Source organism: Corylus avellana, chromosome ca2, assembly GCF_901000735.1.
Source record: "Corylus avellana chromosome ca2, CavTom2PMs-1.0".
Classification (NCBI taxonomy): Eukaryota; Viridiplantae; Streptophyta; class Magnoliopsida; order Fagales; family Betulaceae; genus Corylus; species Corylus avellana.
Genome location: NC_081542.1, coordinates 25,109,223 through 25,131,971, shown reverse-complemented (window position 1 = coordinate 25,131,971; position 22,749 = coordinate 25,109,223). Strand labels below are relative to the sequence as shown.

Sequence of the window (22,749 nt, the reverse complement as noted above, 5' to 3'; positions counted from 1 at the left end):
TGTTGACTACCTCGGCAATGAAAATTTATCAAGGTTGCTCATAGTCCAAATGCTGGGTTGTCAATGAATTAACACTATTTACTCTTTATTTATCTCCAATTAGTTTTCTTAATTCACCAGCAAGAATCCCACCACCTGGTAAAGAAAAGAGAGAGAGAGAGAGAGAGAGAATATATATGCACACACATATATATGTTGATAGAAAGAAAGAAAAACTGAGCAGTATAGTCCAAACCCAGATTATTAATTTCGTTTTAAAAGTCTTGGTGAAGGACCATACAGATTTTTGTTCATCAGGAACAGTCAGGTCACTGAACTCCTTTTCATCAATATGCTCCACAGCTATGTCCATGTCAACATCATCATCGGAAATGATTTCCTGACTTAAAATTGGGACATTAATTATTGAATCAGCTTCAGATTCAGACTCCTCATCACCATTTAGTGGGAAATCTGCTGTTCTTGGAGGCTGTTCATGAGAGGCTTTCTTCAATTGTTGTGTTTTATGCTGGGAACTGCATGTACGTAAGATATAATCAGGTTAGTGTAAACTTAATATCAAAGTTTAAGGTACATAATTCGCTATCCAAAGATATGATGGACTCAAGATACATTATACAGGAAAAGAAAAAATAAAAACGTCAAATGAGAAGGTTGTTTTCATTGTCAAATTTACTAATAATATTAAATTAAGGAAAAAGTTCTTTCTTTTAACCAAAAATCAAAATATCATGACCAGAGCTAGAAACTTTGGTGAGAATTTATGAATGCTGTAAAAGAAGCGTCACCCTCATGTTCATAATACAAGAAAATTGATTCAAATTAATCACAAGTTTTCTAGGAATGTCAATCTAGAAAATAGGCACATAGTACGTGCCTCATCAGACAACATTTCCTGATTTTGTTTTCAACTCAAACAAGAAGAGCAGCATTCAAATCAGAAGACATGGCACCCAGCTCAAATTATGACCATTGCCACAAAATTCATCAACAATGGATGCTGGGAAGCACCAAGTTCATTCGGTGCTATAATGTTTTCCTAATTGTGCATGAATATTTGTATGTAAGATCATATTCTAAAAGGCAACTTAGAGTTGTATTAATATTCTAGCAATCCTTGAATAAATGTTTATCAATCAGATTTTATCCCATCTTGGTTAAAAACAAGTCAACCTAAGGGTAATAACTAATAAGAGGACAAACGTTGAGGAGTGTGAGGAGTCTAGTAGAACGGAGAGCTACTCCATCACAACTTATGTGGTGTATTTGGATTGAAAGCAATAAGAGGGCTTTTGAAAATATTCCATGGGATATAGTCAGCCTTTCTTAAAGTTCTATTCAGCTGAGTGTCAGTCCATCCGTCACTCTTATAAGACCTCTTTCTTACTTTCTCTTTTTGTCCTTAACTTGGGCATCAAATTGTTTATTTTTATTTTTTATTTTTTTTACTTTAAATGTTTTGGTGATCCCATTTGTATCCTACTTGTGTACTTGGGTTATGCCCCCTTATCCTCTTTTTTTTTTCAATACTTACTTATTACTTATCCAAAATTTTCTTTTTCAAAAATAAAAATAAAAATAAAATAAAATAAAATAAAATAATAAATAAATAAAAGGAAGAAGGGGGTTAAGAGTTTATAACCTAAGGGCAATACAAGCTCATATACCTTGAGATCTAGAAGGCCTTCAATGTACACAATAGCATACAGAAAATTTAAATCTTTGTGGAACAAAATAAGCAGTAATTAGTTTGGATATTGTGATGCATATTGTTTATTAAGCAGGAAAAATAGCTTTAATTCAAAGGAATCCAAATTGATTCAATGCCAAAGAAATAAGACCATATGTAAGCAAGTTCTGAAAATTGAAGATTTTGAAGTTGCCCCATAAGTAACTTATGTCCACTTGACTAAGCAATATCCTTAACTTTTGGTTCAACTATTATACTTTTTCTAGAGTCATAGTTTCAAAATAATGATAGACAATCGATCTTATACCCACTCGGCCACTCCCTATTCTTTCTAGAGTCATATTTTCAAAATAATGATATTTTCCCTTTTCCCCCCTTTCAGCACTTATCCATCTCCGTGAGCATTCTCTGTCCTTATTCTCATTTTGAGCAATCTCTTGTAGCTTATTAAAACATGTCCAGTGCTATTTCTATCTAGCCTTGACACTCATTTACCTCAATCTCTTGACCTAACTACACTCATTTAAAAGCAGTCAAGAACTTAGGTCCCACAAACCCAAAGGTACAATATTTAAAGAAGGAACGCATAGATAATTTTCTAAATTGGCTTTATATATATATATTCATCAAGATTCTTGAGAGGCAATAGCTCTAGCAGTGGCATATCAGCTTCAAAAAGGGGAATTCCGAAATGTATTGTACTTTGCGCTTTCACACACCATCGCCATAATTCTATGGCCAACGAAACAAAGAACAAATAAATCAACCATTATCCAACTATTCATTCAAAACCCACGAAAAAGCACCCAAATCCAATTCCCAAAGAACCATACCCATAAAACAAAAACTCAATTTATAAGACTAAAACTATGATTAAGAATCATCAAGCAACAGAACCAAAATCAAACACGCTTTCAATTACTAAAACCAAAGAGAAAGTACAGTAAAAAACAAGAAAACTGAAGATGACCAATAAGGGGCGAGAGAGAGAACCTGAGATTACGCTTACGCATTTTACAGGAAGCAGGAAGCAACCGCTGAGGCACGAAAAATCGCACGCTCATATGCTTGCAGGTGAGTCCGCTAATTCCGTTGCTCGCAAAAAAAGTTGATAGCTTGGCAGACATTTTCACTCCAATCAAAAACTCTGTGTCTGTGCGCGCGTGTGGAAGAGAAAGACTTCGCAGCAAGCAAGAGATAGAACAAATGGTTTCTTCGCCACAACGACTACTCCGCACGGAAAAGGATCCTCTCCATTTGTTTCCTACTCAGCACTGGGTATTGTTACCGTAAAAGTTGGCATATGACTATATGGTTGATTGTAAGGAGTGTCTGGCATCTTTGAGAATATGTGATCGTACGTGCGGGTCTATGTGTCATCATAACCTTATCTAAATCGAGCGGCTTATGTGACTGTTTTGGGTCGAATGATTCTTTTGTTTTGCTTATTTAGTTTTGATTAGATGAACGGTGATTGATCAACCTCGAAAGACAAGTATTAATGCTATATATTACACAATTATTTCACTCTTAAACTCGTTAGCAGATTAAATATATTAGCCGAGTCGACACTTCAGACCTAAATCTTCTTAATTTCTTTTAAAACGGAGAGAAATTGATCACTTACTTTATAAGGATAGAATGGTCATTTTACTTTCTTTTTTTTAACCATTTCACCCTTGTGAAATAAAGAATCAGCTTCTCTTCATTTCAATTCTGCCACACATGATTATGATTTAGTCAAGATAAAAGTTAAATAAGTCATGAATGAAATATATACGCTTTGGCTATGTTTGGCAATGGCATGTTAGTCCTCACCTGTTATTGTAGTAAAAAATAGGAAAAAATATAAAAAAGCCCCCTAAACTACCAGCCATTTTCGATTTAGCCCCCTGATGTTCCAAAAGTCATAAAATAGCCTCCCAAACTATCAAACTGTTGCATTTTGGCCACTCCGTTAGTCAAAACCGTCAGTCTGGACGGAAACTACAAAACGACGTCGTTTGGTTAAGGTAAGTTACAAAAATGCCCTTGTATGTTTTTTTTTTTTTATTAAGAAGGAGCAAAACGGTGCCGTTTTGCTCCAAAAAGGGTTAACTTACCCTAAGCAAAACGGCGCCGTTTCGCTTAGGGTAAGTCATTAAAACTCAAAATCTCCCAACCCACGCAACACAGCTGCACAGGTTGTCCCCCTCACGCACAGCCTTCGCCGATCGTGGGTTGTCGGGGTCATCGTCGTGGGTTGTCGCTTTTAAAACCAAGACTTCGAGGTCTAGTGCTATGTTGCCAGCCACTTTGGCTATGCTAATGCTTGTCTGGTCTTTCACAGCCCTGATAGCCTTTTGGATCGTACTGGGTGCCATTGCTGTGATCTATGCAAAAGTACTAGTGGGTTTCCCGGATTTCAAGATTTTGGATGAGAGAATTGGAAATGGGGATTACCTTGCTCTTTGGCTCAATTTGGAGGCGCGCAGGGGCGGATCTGGTGGAGAAAATGGGAGATCTGTTGACTTGGGTCAGTGCTGGGGATGGAGGAGATGGTCGCCATTTTAATGACTTACCCTAAGCAAAACGGCGCCGTTTTGCTTAGGGCAAGTGAATCCTTTTTGGAGCAAAACAGCACCGTTTTGCTCCTTAAAAAAAAAAAAAAAAAAAAATACACACAAGGGCATTTTTGTAACTTACCTGAAACCAAACGACGTCGTTTTGTAGTTTCCGTCCAAAATGACGGTTTTGACTAACGGAGTGGCCAAAATGCAACAGTTTGGTAGTTTGTGGGGCTACTTTATGACTTTTGGAACATTAGGGGGCTAAATCGAAAACGGCTGGTAGTTTGGGGGGCTTTTTTATATTTTTCCCTAAAAAATAATAGTGTTGAGAGTTTAACTATATGATGAATAGTGAATGGCTTTGGTTTGGCCATCGCCAAACACACCCTTTCAGCTAGATGTTTACTTGATATTTAAGAAGTGATAGACTGCATCCTGAATTCAGCTAGATGAGCATGAGAAAAGATCATAAGAGTGTGTAGGAGAAAACACTTACGTAAAGACAAAGAGTTATGTGTTGTGGCGAAGTGCAACTTGGTTTTCCTAGCTATATAAACATAAATATATGCTTCTCGAGGCTTCATCGCTGCCAAGCTTTACGCTAGAAGCAACCTTTAAAATATTATTATTATTATTTTGAATCATAACAAAATTCTTAAAAGAAAAAATAAATAAAAGCAGCCCAATACGCAGCCGAATGAGGATGTATCAGCCACCTAAAACTAACAAGGAGGTGACGGACTCCCAAGCGATTTGACTCATTCCGAATTTTTTAAAATATGAAATTCTCATATTTAAAATTTGAGTAATTAATTACATTTAACAGTATAAAAAAATGTAAATGTTTGTGTGTTATTGAGACAAGTGAGTTTAACATGTTGAAAACTAAAATTACTTGTATTGATAACACAATTTTTTTGCATTTATTTGGACGGTTAGATATAATAAAGGGCTCAAATTTTAAAAGTTAAAGAATTTCATATTTTAAAAAAATATGAGGAGATCTCAATCAATTCTCGAGCCACCCCATCCGTCCACCCCTTCCATTTTGATGGTTGAATCACTAACTATAATTATTTACAAACTAATTTGTAGTTAATTCATATAAATCAGCCTAATAAAATGATATATATTTTTAAAATATGCGAAAAATACGTGCTTTTTTATTATGTTATTAAAAAACCATGTAAATTTTGTATTAATATTTTATGTTTTGAAAAGTTATTGAAAAGAGTTTTCATTCATTTGAAAAGTGAAGGAGGTTTTTTGAAATTTTTTCTAAACGGTCGTTAGAAAATTTGGGTACATCCCGATCCGGCGGGGGAGACGCGACGTGAAAAGAAAGCGGCGGACCGTTCACGAGACTACGAGAGATGTAGGACCAAATACGGACGGCCCAGATGTAACCGGACCATCCAAAACAAAAACGGACCCTACCAGAGTGAATATTCGCCCACCAAACGACCCAAATTCCCCCCGACGAGTCCTCCACCAAGAAAATCACAGACGGACTGGCATCCGATTGAATTTTTCAGATTCGCTGTTTTCACTGGTCCTCTGCGATTGTGGATTTGATTCTTTGAATTTCGTGGTATTTTTGTGGAGCGATTTCTAATTTGTTCGCACAATGGACGAAGGCAACGGCTGCTGCTTCTCCATCTTGGCTTCAAAATTCACCGTCACTTTCGTCACGATCAGCCTCACCTTGATACTGATTCGCGTGCTTTACGTTATCTACCGGAGTGGCAAGCCTCTCTTCCGATCCAAAGCTCCGAGAGCTCTCAGAACACTCATTGTTTTAGGCTCAGGTGAGTCAATGGAGCCAGCTTTGATTTCAATTCACAATGGAAATGCTTATTGGCTTGTGTTTTTGCCGTTGTAGGGGGTCACACGGCGGAGATGCTTAACCTGTTGTCGGTGTTGCAAAAGGAGAGGTTTAGCCCCAGATTCTATGTCGCCGCTGCGACCGATAATATGAGCCTCCAAAAAGCTCGCACGCTTGAGACTTCCTTGGCTGATGAGGTACATAGTGATAGATTGCTCTGCACTTTGGTGTTTTTCACTCCTACAGTGCTATGTGTTATCCTGGTATTGAGTCTTTTTCGATAGGGTGTATTAACAGCTGTATTGTAATCTTTTGCTGGATTTGTTGAATGCGTAACACAATCTTGTATCAAAATGGAGATTTCGTGTTGTTATGTGCTTGTGTTTGTAACTTGTATCGTTTTTCATCCAGTGTCTCTAGGGGTTTATAAATCACGACGTTGATTTGCATTTCTTTTCCTTGAAAGTGAAATGTTGTAAAGAAAAAGGAAAAAGGATGAGACTTAAATGAGTTAGAGTGCAGAATCCAAAGGGCATAGTTTGCTAGTGATTCTCCATTATTGCCATAAGGAAGTATGCAAATGCTGTGCTTCTCATCGAGAGTTGGATCCATACTGCATTTGCATTTTAGTTTCGAATGATTGTTGCGGGTTTGTCAATGAAAGTTTCTTTTTTGAATGATTTCTAATGCAGACTGGGGTCAAAGTGGAAGAAACTGCTCAGTTCATGCAGATCTATCGAAGTAGGGAAGTTGGTCAATCATATTTAACCTCTGTTTGGACAACTTTAATTGCTACGGCTCATGCACTCTGGATAATGTTTAAAATCAGACCCCAAGTGGTATTTTCTTTTCCTTTGTTTATACTTCCATACATGTGTGTTTTGGGCACTACATACATTATGAATCTAATTATTAGATCATAATTTGTAATCAACTTTGTATAACCTCAGATTCTCTGCAACGGGCCAGGGACTTGTTTTCCACTATGTGCAATTGCATTCTTTTTCAAGGTGCGGATGCACTCCATTAAGACTTTTCCACTGTTGATTTGCTTGTCTATATTTTTCAATTATTTAAGGTTATATTATAGTTCATCCTTAACCTCAAGTGCAGGTAGTGGGGATTAGATGGTCATCAATTTTCTATGTTGAGAGTATAGCAAGAGTGAGAAGACTTTCATTAAGTGGGTTGCTTCTTTACAAGTTACAAATAGCTGATCAGTTCTTTGTGCAATGGCCACAACTACAGGGACAATATCCACGGGCTCACTATGTTGGTTGTCTCATGTAGTTGATTGAGTTCAGGTGCTGACATTGGTATTTTCGCTTCAACCTCCAAGTTTTTGCAATGCAGTCAACATTGTCAAAGTGTAACTATAGCACAATGTTTTATTTCTCCAAGTACAGTTGCTCATGTGTTACTTAAGCATCCCTTGGTGTAACTATACCTCAATGTTTTAACTATAGCACATTTTAAATTGTGTGGTGAATCCCAGCCATGCAGAAGAGAGAGAACTACTTATCACTGTAAGTTAAGATAAACCTGAGTTTTGATAAATTGATGATTTTGGTTTACATAATGCCAGTCATTTTCGGAAACAAAGAACTATTCTGCCTCGCTTTAGGAATTAATCCAGACGCTCTTTGCTTTAATATAGACTGATTGAAGTAGAGCGTGATGGGGAAATTTTCGTCCAAAATCTAGTCACGTCCTGTTGTTATCACACACAACTTTCATTATTCTCTTCCTTTGGCGGTCTGTCTTCCTCTTCTGATGTCACATTTCCACATGTTTTTGAATAATCTAAGAACACACCCATATTAAATATCCTGCAGACAGTTTAATTCCTTGCTAATATGAATTTGCTAGTTGAACAAAAGAAAAAAGAATCATTTGGCAGTAGGACATTTAAATAAAATGTGCTTCGGCATTGTAGATCAGATATTTAGGCTGCTGATATCTCAAAACGCCAACATTTTTGTACCATAGTTGTGTATCAACATGGAAAGTTTGTAGTTATGATAGCACTAGAGTGAAATTACATCTCTGCCCAAATATGTGTATCTATTATTGCAATAAATAATTCAAACTTTTTTTTTTCTTTCAATTTTCTCAATTGTTTTGATTTAACAAAATTTGACTGAGGTATATGTTTTGAGAGAGGGTGGAAAATACATTTCTGTCAATTAGTCTTTTGTGAGGGGGCTGTATGGTTGTAAATGTGCTTTCATGGTTCTTTCTCTAGTAATTCTTTCTTTGATTTCTTTGATTGTATGGGGAAATCAGTGTAACATATTCTCTTTTTGGTGTTTTTGTCTTCCAACGTTAAGAAGAATTTGTTTATGGCAAAATATTTGTAGTAGTTATCATTTGTGATGAAGAATTTAACAAATTCTTACCTAAGTTTGACTTGAAAATTCTTTTTATTGTTATATTTTACCTTGGGCCATATATGCTATTGCATAATTTTCCATAAACCTATGTCAGTTTTGACTTTCCTTTTGCCCTCTAAGCTTCTTGAACAAAACCATGCTACTCTTTCATGTCATAGTAATTGGCCAATCATCTTGATCTTGTTCATGGTCACCTGCTGTAGAAGAGGAATAGAAAGGAGAGGGGAGGGAGGTGGGTGGGGGGGGGGGGGGGGGGTGGGGGGGGGTGGGAGGGGTGGGGTGTTGGGGGGTGTTGTTTAGCTGTTTTGCCAGTTTGATGATTTAACATAGCATCTTTCACAAGGCTGTTTTGCCAGTTTGATGATTTAACATAGCATCTTTCACAAGGCTTGCTATCAATCGCCCTAACATCTATCCAAACTGGGTGACTAGTTTGGAGAGAAATGAGCGCGTTTATATTTACTGGAGTCTTACAATAATTTCGGAGATGAAATAGACAAAATTGTTTTTTACACTTTATGTGGAGAAATAAAATGACTAGGGTTTTACCTACATATTTTGGTATATGGATTTGTACATTGAAACTTTCCCATTCGTGGCATTGAAATAAAGGAGCGGAAGGACCAAAGTAACTTCAGTGCTCATAAGTTTGGACATTTTCTTCAGTTGAAAGTGGAACTTTTAAGTAGATCTTCTTAAACCCATCTTGTTCATCAATAACCTCTTTCAACAGGGGAAGCATTGAAATTTCTTTGACATCTCTATTTTCAGCCTTGGACTCAGAATCATCGAGATAGTGCTGATAGAAATATGAAATAAAGCCCCAAATAGCCAACACCATGGCAATCACCTTTACCCCATCCATCTCGTCATGGAAGAAGATCACTGCTAGAACTGGAATAACTGGCAAACCCAGAGCACTTATGACATTGGAGAACAGGGAAGACACTTCATGTATCAATCCTACTGTACCAATAGTGAAAATCTGCCAAGCTATAGCTGCCCAAATCAAAGTACTGACATAAAGAAACTTCCCCAGTTCAAAGTCTTCCATCTCTCTCTTTAGACCTTTCCAGTCTCCACTAGCAAAAAGCCCCACCAGGGTAGCACAAGTTGCAACCAGTGACTGATAGATTATCATTTCCAAAACCACTGTAAATGTTTCCCTTTTCAAAACCTTTTGGAAGGAGAGCTGTGTAAGGGAAAGCGTCAATCCATACCCAGCAGATGCACCAACGGTGCATAAGAGTCCAACTTCATACGTCTTGTTAGATTCTCCATTGGGGTTTGTGGAATTGGTTTGAGATACAAGCAAGGTGGAGGAGATGGTGAGAAGGACCAGAGAATTGATTATAAAAGGAGTGAACTTCTGTGAATTAAGGAGGAAAGAGAAGAAAGCATTGAAGGTCAACTGGGATGCACAAATAAGTGCAAATGTAGATACTGAAAGGTACGAAAGCCCAATTGAATACATCATGCTGTCTGCTGCTAGAAATACACCAAAAGAGGCATAAATCAAGGCAAGGACTAAGGCGCATGGCTGGTTCCTCTGGATGCTGCTTGTGGTAGGGCTTTCAGGAAGAGAGATACAATAGTAAGGAATGAGGATTGGAAACCCTGCAACTTGCACAAGTGTTGCCACCCATTTGCTCTTTCCACCTTTGTTGTAGTACAGTCTTCCCAAGAGCATAGCTGCAGATTGGCCAGAGAGGACAAAGAGTGTATAGATAGTTATCCGGAGCCACCACATAAAATTTCTGGATTGAGAGATTGTTGATTGATTGGCAGCATTGATATACTCAGGCGAGGTTGCTTCTTTGGCTTCTTGAACTGGTAAGAAAATGTAAAGGGATTACTGCAGGATAGACATTTCTATCTTATGAATTCCTTTTGATCTTATATTGCTTTCATCCGAATTAGTTTGTCAACAACCATACTATTTTTTAGCAGTATCAATAACTATTCACAGTGTTCTTTTTATTCTGAAAAATTGAGGGTCTTCCGCCTAAGTGGATTGCACTTTATTTGCTATCTTAATGTTTCAGTGCTTTACTGGCTAACTGATCTTAATCATAAACATTGATGTATATACTATACAAAAATAAATTATTTTGTGGCATTTCAGGTTCTTCAGTTCCCATTTTGTGTACCCCCTTGAGTACTAAGTTTAGCTGTACTACAACTACAAAGCATGAAGCATGAGTAGGGACTGAGAAATTTGGTGCCATATCACCCAAATGCTGATTTTGACGCATTAGTGCCTGTACATATGAATGATTATTTCTGGTTATTAAGCATATATCTGTAAGAAACATGTTAGTATATACACTTCTTATATATTAAAAAAAAAAAAAAATTATTATGAGACGTTTGTTTTCTCTTGATCTAAAATAGAGGCAAATAAAAGGTTATTAAGTTTATTACTTGTTTCATATATAGGCGATTCTGAGGTGATTCATGTGCTATAATGTTATAGTGGTAGACAGTTTTGATAGTATCCATCTAATTGCTAATACTTTGATTTAAGAACTACTAGGGAAGCCTTTTGTGCTAAAATCATATCAGGGTTCCATATTCAGGTGGGTTTCTTTTCTTCTCTAATCTTTACATAACTAGAAAAATCTGACTTACCCGAAACCTGGAGCTGCAGATTTTGTGCTTGTCCCATGTTGGAGGTGAAGAATTTAAAAGATACAGAGAGAGAGAGAGAGAGAGAGAGAGGCATATAAATTGCGTTTTAATATATATGGCTGGTGATGGGTGTCCTATTCCAGTGATGTTAGGCCTTATTCCACAAATAACACGTTATTGAATCATTTTAAATATTGACAATTACAATTGCATCATTTATATTTCTTGTTATGACCTCACAATTAATTGGGACAAGGGCATCTGTTACTGCTTGTGTTTGTTAGTTTGTCATTCCCCACAACTAGAGTGCTTGTTTCCTTTCTTTTTTGTTTTTTGTTTTTAATCAAATTAGCTTCAGATTAATTTATTGAAGCCTATCTTGTTCATCCAATTTTGTACCCAAAATAACATAAATCACTCACCATTCAATGCCTAACCTCTTTCAATGTGGGAGCATTAGAAACTTGATTAACATTTCCATCTTTACTCTTGGAATCAAAATCATCGAAGAAGTGTGGATAAGCAAGCCATTTGTTGAGCCATTCACTCAGCCCTTCATAGAACTAAAGCTTCATTCCTGTAAGAATTTTCAATAGGGAGAGGAGCCTCCTGGGGTGGAGTGCTCGAAAGTCCAAAGTAAAAAATTGAATATGAAGAAGAGAAAAAGCCATAGTAGGCCTACTACTTGCTTCTCAAAGAAAGAGATGAGCTGAGGAATTTGAAGCTATCAGCACTATGAAACAGCCACATTTGGAAGAACTAATAGGGTATACCTTTTCACATGGTTTATATGTTGCCACATCATTTGAAATTTAAATGATGTGGCACCATATATTTACTGTTAAATCTTACAAAATAAAATTTTGACCATAAAATGAATTATATGCGACTAGATTAATAGCATGTGGTTCTATTTAAGAGGTCCATTCGCTACAAGAATTTCGGTCTCAAGCGACGACCAAAAGTTGTCGCCATCTAAAAGTTGTCACTAATAAGTCGTCGTAGTTGCTCCATCAAGAAAAGTTATCGGCGACGACTCTGGTGTTGTTACTAATAATATTAGAAGTCGTCGCAAATAGCGTAAAAACCTGACACGTGAAACGAGAACGGGACATGTAGTGCGTTCAAATGAGATCAATCCATATTTGATCTTGGCGGTCCATTTCTATCTCCAAACATACCTCACTGACATGTGGAAGTTTCCTTCTTGTTTAAATGAAAACCAGCCTCATACAAATGAGACACAACAAAATTTGAAACTTTCAAGCTTTTAAACTTCAGAATTTTACCCCTTTTTGGGTCAAACACACCTATAAGCTGATAGTGATATTTTGCGAAGACCACCGGTGGCACATTCTACTAACGTCATGAGTGGCGAGGTGGCGCCAATCACGACTACGCTGACGACATAGGTGGCGCAACAAAAAACAGGAATCCTAGTCTATCAACTCATATATTTTTGATGATAGGACAAGAAAACCTTTGTACTCTAATCATATTAATTCTTTTTATATACATAAAAACACATGGTGTCGAAGATCTTAAGCTTTTCCAATGTCTGAAATGAAGTTTTTCAAAAAGATTAAAGGAGAGACAGAGAGAGCAGATGAAAATAAAAAACATGTACTCGGATTCCACGCAATATAATGGGGGGTGATGGGTCTCTCTCTCTCTCTCTCTCTCTCTCTCTCTCTATATATATATATATATATATATATATATATATATGTATGATGTTGTGTCCTATTCTACATTTATCACGTTATTGTTTAATAATAAATGTTGACAGCTTCCCAAAAAGTTGGGATCCCAATCATTTTGTCACCATGAGCACGCAGTCCAATTTGCTCATAATTGAGTGTTTTTTTTTTTTTTTTTAGGGTAAGATTCCAAATGCGATTTAACAGGTGGCTACATGGAAAAGAAAGTAATAATTTAACGTATATATAGTAGGGATAAGGACACTCCCACAGCCTTTTTTTTTTTTTTTAAGATTTTTGTTTAAATGCACTACACAATAATTTTTCTCTATTTAAATATTATTTCAAATCAATATTAAAAAAAAAATAGAAAGAAAAGAAAGATAAAGCAGTTCTTTTTTTTTTTTTTAATAAAATAAGGATAAAAGAAGCTAAAATGTTCTTTAAATTTTGGGTAGTACTAAAGCTTTCACTTGGTTTAAAAAAGAGAGTGAGAATCTCCTACATGCGAGTTTTTGGAGATTTTCTCTACATTTAAGAAAAAAAATGAGGTTCTCATTTACCACTTAGAGTTTGTTTGAGTAGTTGGTTTGAGTTTGCCTTAAAGGGCTAAGGGCTTATAAAGTATTTTAGTATTTAAAAAATTGCGCCAAACAAAAAAATTGGCATGTTTGATAAAAGATTTTAAAAGTACTTCTTTGACCTTTTACTCTAAAAATTATCAAAACGTACTTTTAACAAAAGTTTAAAAATAAAATTTTTGTTAAAAAACTCGTTTTGACTTTAAAAGTTTTACTTTCTAACATAATTTCAAACATACTCTTAACCTTTCGGTGCATGTATAAAGATTCTTATCGTGCTTTTCGGCATTGTATTTTACGTTTTGGGTATATTGTTGGGTAACCTAATTCTTATTAGATTTTTTTTTTTTTTTTTTGGTTTTTTCATGTAACAATTTCCCATATTTGATTAGAAAAAATAAAATAATAAAAATCTCATACAATATATTCCAAAAGTAAAATAACCTTTTATTTATCCACAAACCTATGGCTGTGGGGAGGCATTGGAATCCTGATTACCGTTTCTATCTTCAGCCTTCGGCTTAATAAAATCGTCGAGATATTGCTGATAGAGATACGACACAAATCCCCAGATAGCCAACACCATGGAAATCACCTTAATTGCTCCAAGCTTGTCGTGGAAGACGATGACAGCAACAACCGGAATTACAGGCAAACCCAGAACGCTAATGGCGTTGGAAAACAGCGAAGACGCCTCAAAAATCAACCCCACGCAGCCAATTGCGAAAACCTGCCACATTATCGCCGTCCAAATCAGCGTCATGAGATAGGAGACTTTTCCTAGCTCAAATTCCTCCATTTCTGTGCTCAAATCTCTCCACTCTCCGCTCGCAAAGAGCCCCACAACGGTGGCTGCCGTGGCAACGAGTGATTGGTACACTATCATGTCCATGACGACTGTAAATGTCTCCCTTTTGATAACCCTCTTGAAGGCTAGCTGTGTGAGGGAGAGCACCAATCCGTATCCTGCAGATGCGGCAATGGTGCATGTAAACCCAATTATATATTTCCCTTTGGAGACAGCCAAAGCAGAGTGCTCTGTTTGAACAACGAGGAGGATGGAGGAGATGGTGAGAAGGACAAGAGAGTTGACTATAAAAGGAGTGAACTTTTGTGCGTTAAGGAAGAAGGAGAAGAAGGCATTGAAGGCCAATTGTGATGAACAAATGAGGGAGTAAGTAGAGACTGGAAGATACATTAACCCAATTGAATATAATAAGCAATCTCCTGCAATAAGTAGGCCAAGGGAGACATAGATTGATGAGAGAATTAAGGTCGAAGGCTGTTTTGATTGGACGATATTGATGGGGTTTTTGGGTGGTGATGAGATGATGATGATGACGTAGTAAGGGAGGAGGAGTGGGAAGGCTACGAGCTGCACAAGGGTTCCAAGCCATTTGCTCTTGCCGCCTTTGTCGTAATACAATCTTCCGAGGAGTACTGCTACTGTCTGGCCGGAGATGAGGAAGAGTGTGTAGATGGCCATTCGGAGCCACCGCTTGTAGTTTCTGCCTTGACCGCTTGTCGGTCGGCCGGTGGCGGTGGCATTTATATGCTCTGTTGAGTTTTCTACTTCGCCCGCTTTACCTGTTAAAGAACACAACGATTGAAAGGATTAGAGTTCATTTTGTTGAAGTAATGATTAAATTTATCTCTTTCTATCGGGTTAAGCATTTGAGATAAATGATGATTTAACACGTTTAAGTATATTAACTACGTACTCTCCCACGTGCCCACTTTATGCACACTTACAACAAATCTTAACCCTCCACGTGCGAGTTTTTTTCACATTAACCTAATTCTCCCTTGTGAGCTTTTTTATGAATTAAAGAGTGTCACGCGTGCAAGAGTTATACTAATTGTAGACCACAGAGCACAACTCTACTTCAAGAGTCGTCCATACTCTTTACGAGAACCAAACCAAGCGTGTCAAAGACTTAAGACACTCGTTTATGAGGAAGCTAACTTGATTCTGATACCAATTGTTAAGGAGAGAATCATCTAGGAAGTTCACTAATAGTACGTTAATATACATATTTTGATATCATTTTAGTTCAAAAGTTTAAGCTAATAAGCTTAGGTCTACTTGGGTATATTAACTATTGATTTTATTTATTTATTTTTTTCTCAAATTGACACACAATACTCACACGTACACTAATAACCACAATACTTCCCGATTTGCTAGACCGCGTGCACATGTTAGTCTACGTACAACCCAAAGTCTTTTATCCTTTTTCATAGGAGCAAAGAGATCATAAGCAGGAAAAATTCTTATAGAGTACACAGTTTGGTCGATTCTAGATTTATTATTATTATTATTATTATTATTATTATTATGAGTAATGATACAAGTCTCTTTTTATTACTTTTGTGTCCCTTTAAGGACAATGTGATTCTTAAAATCATCATTAGGCTTGTGATTGATTACTATTAAATTTTGATCAAACTATGATTTTAAAAGTCGCCTCAATTTTTTAGAGACGCAATAAGAACTTCTAAAATTACTCTAAGTTGATCTAGAGTATGAACTTCTTCTCCACTCAGCAAAGGTAGCATCTTCATCAATCTGTTACATATTCAAGCATATATCCATGACTATGACATATGATCTTGGAGATATCTATTTTTGGTACCTCCAGTGATCTACTTACTCCACAAATCAAAGAGAAAAGAAACCATATCTTGATCTTTGAGAATATAAAAATTTCTTCATGTAAAAACCAAAAACTACAGGAATATATTCAACAGGAATATATGCAACAGGAATACATACAACAATACTCCTGTTTACAGTTTATAAGACGTACACCTATGATCAGTTTCTATTATAACTGAAGCAAACTAGAAGTAGATACAAAATAAAAATCATATGAAAAGCTGCATACTGGAAATCCATCACTATATATATATATCTTGTACCTGATCATACTAAAAAGAAATCTCTTCCTAATAAACATATGAAAAGGTGACTTACTCATGATGTGGAGCTGCACTTGTTGAGCTTCTCCCATGTCAAAGTTGAAGATGTTCCAAAGATGAGAGAGAGAGAGAGAAAAGGAGGGTATATGCAATGAAAGTGTCTAACATTTGGCAGTGGATGGGTTAGTCAGTGCAATAAAAGGTACTGTTGCATTATTGTTCTCATTTTTTTGAAAGCGGTTTTTAAAATTATTATTTGATCAAAACTCAGTAATATATAATTTATTACAAATTTAATAGTAATTTTAAAACCACGTGAATTTTAGAGGGACACAAAAAGAACATAAAGACGGCTTTTAACATTACCCAAAAAAAAAAATATGACTTCATTTTAACTAAATTAGCCCCACTAGAGGACAACTCTGGCTCCTCCTTTGACAATTGGGAATAACAATCACAGTGGTGAAAGGTCATGATGACCCGATTTCATTGCTTCTCCTTATTGCCATCTCTGTTAGCAAGTTGCTGGGGTTTGCAGAGAGCAATAAAGCAGAAAGATATATACAAATATTTCATGGGATGAGACCACCTTCTTGTCTTTATCAGATAAACATACACGTTTGGTGGGCCGTACAAGGTGCCGACCTGCACTTGATCATCATCGGATCATGATCAGGTCATCACTATAGACTAGATATTTTAGAGTTCAATTCTTTAAAAGATTGTGAATTTATCTCTAAGTTTTATTAATTTTTTTGCAAGAAAATGATAAAATTAACGATAAAATAGAGGTATATGAAAGGCAAGACAGCAAAGAACCAACAAGAACAAATTGAACAATTATGCCAATTTTTTTTTTTTTTTTTTTTGACATGTCCACACAAGAGGGGAAGTGAGAATTCAAACTAGTGACCACCATGAGACGTGATCTCTAGCTGATTGAGCTACCTCTCATATAGAACAATTATGCCAATTGAAAGAAAGCACTACAAATAAAATATTGGGTCAAATATATATCCTATTCAATAAATTTCTTAACCCGAAACCCAAGAAAAGGGTTAAGTATAAAACCAACCGTTTAAAAGCAGAATAGAACAAAAGGATTATGTCCATTTCAAAGGAAATGAAGATGAACCGGTTAAGCAAACAAGAGGGTAAAATGGTCTTAAAAAAATTGAAAATATCATCTTGCCCTTCTATATTGTACCAACACTTTAATGTCGATGATATGCTCATGCTGGCATTGAAAGTGTGAAGCAACAAAATGCCAAATTAGCTAGAAGTCTACAGCTTTTGGTCTGATACGAATTCACAAAGAGTAATCATACCTAACACATTCGTACCAGGGCCGGCTTAATGTATTCGGAGGCTTTAGGCGAAATTTTGAAGTTGAGCTTTATTTTTTTTAATATTTAAATATTAATTAAATAATATTTATTTTAATAATATTATTATATTTTTATAATATTATTATTATTTTCATTCTTATTGTTGTTTCAGGACTTTTAAGTTTAACTTTTAATTAGTTGCCCAAAAAAATTGATGTGGCATATTTGTTTTTTGGTTAATTGGTCTTATTTTACAATGGGCTTATTATATTGAGGCCTTATTTTAGAAGGCAAAACTTTTTATGAGAAAAAATTTGGGCCTTATTAAAAAAAAAAAAAAAAATTATGCCTTAAGTTAAAATAAAATTAAAAAAAGTTTTAGGCCCTATTAAAAATTTTTTTGGGGCTTATTAAAAAAAAAATTGAGCCTTCATAACTGGGGGCCCTAGGGGACCGCCTCAATGGCCTAGCCATTGAGCCGGCCTTGATTCGTATCACACTCTCACCTAAAACATTTCACGGCTTAAATTTTTGGAACAAATGATGATTCAATGTGGGAGATTCACCACAATTTAGAAGAAATATTTATTTCAAGATTTTTCAAGATGCTCTTTTTTTTTTTTTTTTTAACGTTTTCACGCAAGGAGAAGGGGAGAATCGAATTAGTGACTTTTACTTCATGAGGTGTGGTCCCTAGCTGATTGAGTCATCCCTTGAAGACAAGATGCTTTGTTTTCATCACTTTTGACAACCTATAACTAATAGGGTACTTTAATGTCAATGACATTCTCATGGTAGCGTTTAAAGTGTGAAGCAACAGAATGCCGAATTGGGTAGAAGTCTACGGCTTTTGGTCCAATTGAAATTCACAAAGAGTAATGCTACCTAACACATTTGTATTACATTCTCATCTTAGAGCATTTACAACATATTAGGTCAAATGTAAATATTAGTTAAATTTAGTTAATATACTCACTTTTTCACCTCCATAACATCAGTTAGAGGTAAGCTAAAATTAGAACTGCCAATTTTTTATATGGCCCATGAACCTGACATAAATCCAACACGAAATAAAAGAGTTACGGTTAAGGAATTTAACCCATTTAATTAAATGGTTCGAGTTAAGGTTGATCTATATAGTTTTATACATATGCTTCGATACAACACGAACCCGACACGCGACATAATGGTAGGCAATTTTTGACCTGACCCATAAATCCGACATGAACCTAATACAAATTAGAAGGTTATGGTTGAAGGGTTAAACCTGTTTAATTTAATGAGTTGGGTTAAGGTTATAGTTCTTATACACATGCATTGATACGACCCGAACCCGACACCCAAACACGAATTGCCACACCTAGCTAAAATACATATGGTGCTATAGCGAATAGCAACTTGTAGTACAATGTTCAAATAAAAAATTGTTTCTCACCATCCCTCTCTTCCTCTCTCACCATTCCAAATGAAAATATGAGAAATATAATATAATTTAAAAAGTAGGAGAAATAATATTTAAAAACAAGTAGATAATAAAATAGATAATCTGTTGGAGTGCGTATAAAAAAAATAGTAGCTAAAATAGAGAATTACATTTTTTCACTAGATATTTCATTATTGTTGGAGTTGCTCATCAATCATTGATTTTTTTTTTTTTTTTTTTTTTTTAACAAGAGCTAATTCAAGGATTAAAAGACACTACAACATCACTTACAAAAAAAAAATAAAAAAAATAAAAAAAAAATTAAATAAAATTAAAAAAACAAACTACCACATCAACGTATTAAGATAGAAGTGCGATATTAGTAAATATGTAACATTACTCATTTACAGCCATGGTTATAAAGAAGTTTTCATGTTTCATAAGTTCCTACCAAGTAGAGAATATGATAATATATTGGAGTTTATATAGAAAAGGTAGTAGCTAAAATAAAGAGTTTCACTTTTCACTATATTTTAGCTACTATCATTAGAGTTGCTCTTATTGGATTGATGTAGTAGAGCCCATCAATCATTGATTTTTTTTTTTTTTTTTTGGAAAAAAAATAAAATAAATGATGATTTAAGGGTTAATAAACATTACCACATCAACCTATAGGTTCTTTATAGTCATGCTTCATGAATGAGTAATGTGACATATTATAATTTTATTCCACTTCTATCTTATTAATCATTGTTACTTCATTTCAACGTTTCTTTCTTAATTAAAGTTTCAATTTGACACTTTAATAGATCACCAACCACATGGAAATTCATAAAGTTAGTGGGGTCACCAACTAGTGGGGAGACTGACCACAATTTAAGAGAGACATTTATTTCTTGACTTTTCAAGTTGTTGTGTTTTCACCACTTTTGGCAACATGTAAGTAGATGATATGTGTATTCAAAAAAAAAAAAAGTAGATGATATATGAATAAATCTATATAAAATTCAAATCTTAACTATCATAATTTTTATAAGAAAAATGTTACATGCACTTTTAAGTGAAAATTATCATTAATTTTTTAATGAATCATCATTAAATTTTGGATCACATAGTGATTTTTACTATCATGTTAGAGATTGTGCTTTTGGAAATGCATATAGCATTTCTCCTTTCACAATAAACTAATAAAAGAACACACCATAATCCATTGAAACAAAATCTTGATTTGAAAGTATAAACACCTGAAAACAGTTTCTCTTTCTTGACCCTCTTTAGGTTACACTTAGGGCTGTTAAGTGAGCGAAGCGTCTCGTGAGCAAGCTCGGGCTCGGCTCGCATAAGCTCGGCTCGTGCTCGACTCGAATATTAAATGAAGCACTTCATGAACACAAATCCTAGCTCGAATATTAAACGAAGCAAGCTCGGCTCGACTCGGCTAAGCTCGTGAACAAGCTCGTATAAGCTCGAGTGTGTGTATATATATATATATATATATATATAAACTAAGTAATACATAATTAATTATAAATCTCATAATTATTAAAACCTTAAAATTACATTTATATTTAACCATTAGAGAATGAAAAATTCTAGACCCTTCGTGATCAAAAAGAGAGAGAGCAATCATTAAAAAGACCTCGATTTAATTAGAGCATATCCAAACGAAAGGAAGAAGAATCAAGCAGAAACTATTGAGGAAGATTGCGAAAGGCATAAATTATTGAAGAATCAAACAGACCCAAACACTATCACTACCTGTCTGGTGAGTGAGAGTGAGAGAGTGGGAAACGAGAGTTTAGGTGGAAGATCCGTTGTGACTGGTGAGGGGAATTGAGAGAGAAACGTTAAAAAAATATTTTTTTGTAGGGGCGTTGTCCCAATGCAGTTTGAATGCAACATGTTAACTTGTCCCACATTGTTAAGAAAACATCAATCTCCAAGTTTGCTTATCTATAAAAGAATGCATATCCTCTCTCTTTGAAACCAAATGTCTTGCTGTATTGACTCAGGCTCCATACTCGACTAGTCAGGCTAAACAAATGCTCATATGCAAACTAACTTCTTAAGCCGTTTAAGAGTACTTGAAGTTAAAAAAAAAATTTAAAACAAAAATATTAAATATAAGAGCCAGCTCGCGAGCTGGCTCGGCTCGACTTATTATTAGCTCGAGCTCGATTTTTTTGGCTCGCCCTTAAGCTCGACTCGAGCTCGAGCTCGAGTAAAATTTAAACGAGCCAAGCTTGAACAAGGGAAGCTCGCTCAAGCTCGGCTCGTTTACACCCCTAGTTACACTAAACTGATGAATAACGTTTAAAGTAGAGAGCGGACCAATTTCTTTATTCAACTATAACTCCACTACCCATCGAAGTTTCTAATAGTTTCTCATATGCGTCATGTGATATGGGACATTAAATTCTTATATCTAATTCGTGTTTCGGGTAAAGTTAGACTCACATTGACCTAAATCTATCTTGTCTATTGTTGTAGCCAAAAGTAGGCTAATTAACATTATTCATCCAATATTGGAAACTTCATTACAGTTTGTATCTTCAGGCTTGGGGGTAAAATCATTCAGATATTGCTGATAGACATAGGAAACAAAGCCCCAAACAGCCAACACCATGGAGATAACCTTTATTCCTCCAAGTTTGTCATGGAAAAATATCACAGCTAGAACTGGAACAATAGGCACACCCAACCTGCCTATGGCATTTGAGAAAAGTGAAGAAGCCTCAAAAATCAATCCTACACAACCAATGGTGAAAACTTGCCATATTATGGCTGTCCAAATCAAAGTCATGAGATAAGAGGCTTTCCCCAGCTCAAACTCCTCCATTTCTCTGTTCAAAAATCTCCACTCTCCACTACCAAAAAGTCCCACCACAGTAGCTAGAGTTGATATCAATGATGGATTCACTATCATGTCAATGACATCTGCAAATCCCTCCCTTTCCAAAACCTTCCTGAAAGCAAAATGTGTAAGGGAAAGCACCAATCCACCTCCAGCAGATGCAGCAACAGTGCATATGAAGCGAATTGCATGCTTTGCTTTTGAGACTCCAATGGTGCATGCAGAATCTGTTTTTTTTTTTTTTTTTTTAAGGGTAGGCCGGGGAGATCAATTGTGGCTATCCTACTTGGACGTGACCATAGTAGCACCTACCCGCTGAGAACCGCACAAGAGGGGCCTAGACGGTGGGAACCGTAAATGCTTCCTCAAGTCCAACTGAGCTATAGCCTAATCCCCAGAGCATCAATGAGAACCAAGGTGACTAATACAAATCAAGTATATGTGGGGATTCTCTATTACGGATATTCGAACCCACACCCTAGTACATGCCTAACTACTTTGGAGATTTCCTTAGGCCATTGAACCACCACCCCTGATGATGTCTGCAGAATTTGTTTGATAAAGAACAAGGAGGATGGAGGATATGGTGAGAAGAACAAGAGAATTGGCTATGAAAGGAGTGATCTTTTGTGAGCTAATGAAGAAGGAGAAAAGGGTAATGAAGGCCAACCCTGATCAAGAAATAAGGGATAAAGTAGATGTTAGAAGATATATAGATATATATAGGAAAAATGTATAATAAGTCTCTGAGTCAACCCTCCAAAATTTAAAACTCTTTGAGTTTTTTTTTTTTTTTTTTCAAAAATTTACTTCCTAGGTCAATTGAAATGACAATAAAAACTCTGCCATCAAA

General features: G+C 35.7%; 4 protein-coding genes and 1 pseudogene across 7 annotated transcripts in view; 1 reads left to right on the top strand and 4 right to left on the bottom strand.

The window, feature by feature from the left end:
• Positions 1-2,994, bottom strand: part of LOC132168856 (probable starch synthase 4, chloroplastic/amyloplastic) — a 16,964-nt gene extending 13,970 nt beyond the window's left edge. For 2 of the 3 annotated variants that reach the window (XM_059579920.1, XM_059579921.1), the window contains exons 1-2: positions 2,684-2,994; positions 281-515 (exon numbers count right to left, since the gene is read on the bottom strand). In XM_059579920.1, coding sequence (XP_059435903.1) covers positions 281-515; positions 2,684-2,817 — 369 coding nt within the window. In that variant the 5' untranslated portion in view covers positions 2,818-2,994. Of the gene's footprint in view, positions 1-280; positions 516-2,683 lie in introns of those variants that run through there. The other variant, XM_059579922.1, reaches the window with a different exon arrangement.
• A 2,530-nt stretch (positions 2,995-5,524) lies between these two features.
• LOC132171132 (UDP-N-acetylglucosamine transferase subunit ALG14) lies at positions 5,525-7,643 on the top strand. The gene is made up of 5 exons (XM_059582368.1): positions 5,525-6,047; positions 6,122-6,261; positions 6,757-6,903; positions 7,015-7,074; positions 7,178-7,643. Exons 1-5 carry the CDS (start codon positions 5,867-5,869, stop codon positions 7,352-7,354), a joined length of 705 nt encoding a protein of 234 aa, XP_059438351.1. The 5' UTR covers positions 5,525-5,866; the 3' UTR covers positions 7,355-7,643.
• Positions 7,644-8,760: 1,117 nt separating this feature from the next.
• On the bottom strand, positions 8,761-10,570 carry LOC132171509 (purine permease 21-like). The gene has a single exon (XM_059582837.1). The coding sequence runs from the start codon at positions 10,205-10,207 to the stop codon at positions 9,092-9,094; it is 1,116 nt and encodes a 371-aa protein (XP_059438820.1). The 5' UTR covers positions 10,208-10,570; the 3' UTR covers positions 8,761-9,091.
• Positions 10,571-13,767: 3,197 nt separating this feature from the next.
• LOC132168550 (probable purine permease 10) overlaps positions 13,768-22,749 on the bottom strand; it is a 62,138-nt gene continuing 53,156 nt past the window's right edge. The window contains exons 2-3 of one of the 2 annotated variants that reach the window (XM_059579547.1): positions 16,347-16,425; positions 13,768-14,956 (exon numbers count right to left, since the gene is read on the bottom strand). In XM_059579547.1, the coding sequence (XP_059435530.1) occupies positions 13,833-14,956; positions 16,347-16,383 (1,161 nt within the window). In that variant the 5' untranslated portion in view covers positions 16,384-16,425 and the 3' untranslated portion in view covers positions 13,768-13,832. Of the gene's footprint in view, positions 14,957-16,346; positions 16,455-22,749 lie in introns of those variants that run through there. The other variant, XM_059579546.1, reaches the window with a different exon arrangement.
• Positions 21,558-22,607, bottom strand: LOC132169409 (purine permease 21-like; annotated as a pseudogene).

Excerpts from the sequence above, each read along its gene's own strand:
- LOC132171132 (XM_059582368.1), top strand. The coding sequence starts at position 5,867 with ATGGACGAAGGCAACGGCTGCTGCTTCTCCATCTTGGCTTCAAAATTC. Across the intron at positions 6,904-7,014 it reads TTAAAATCAGACCCCAAGTG|ATTCTCTGCAACGGGCCAGG; the intron begins GTATTTTCTTTT and ends GTATAACCTCAG. Across the intron at positions 7,075-7,177 it reads CAATTGCATTCTTTTTCAAG|GTAGTGGGGATTAGATGGTC; the intron begins GTGCGGATGCAC and ends CCTCAAGTGCAG.
- LOC132171509 (XM_059582837.1), bottom strand. The coding sequence starts at position 10,207 with ATGTGGTGGCTCCGGATAACTATCTATACACTCTTTGTCCTCTCTGGC.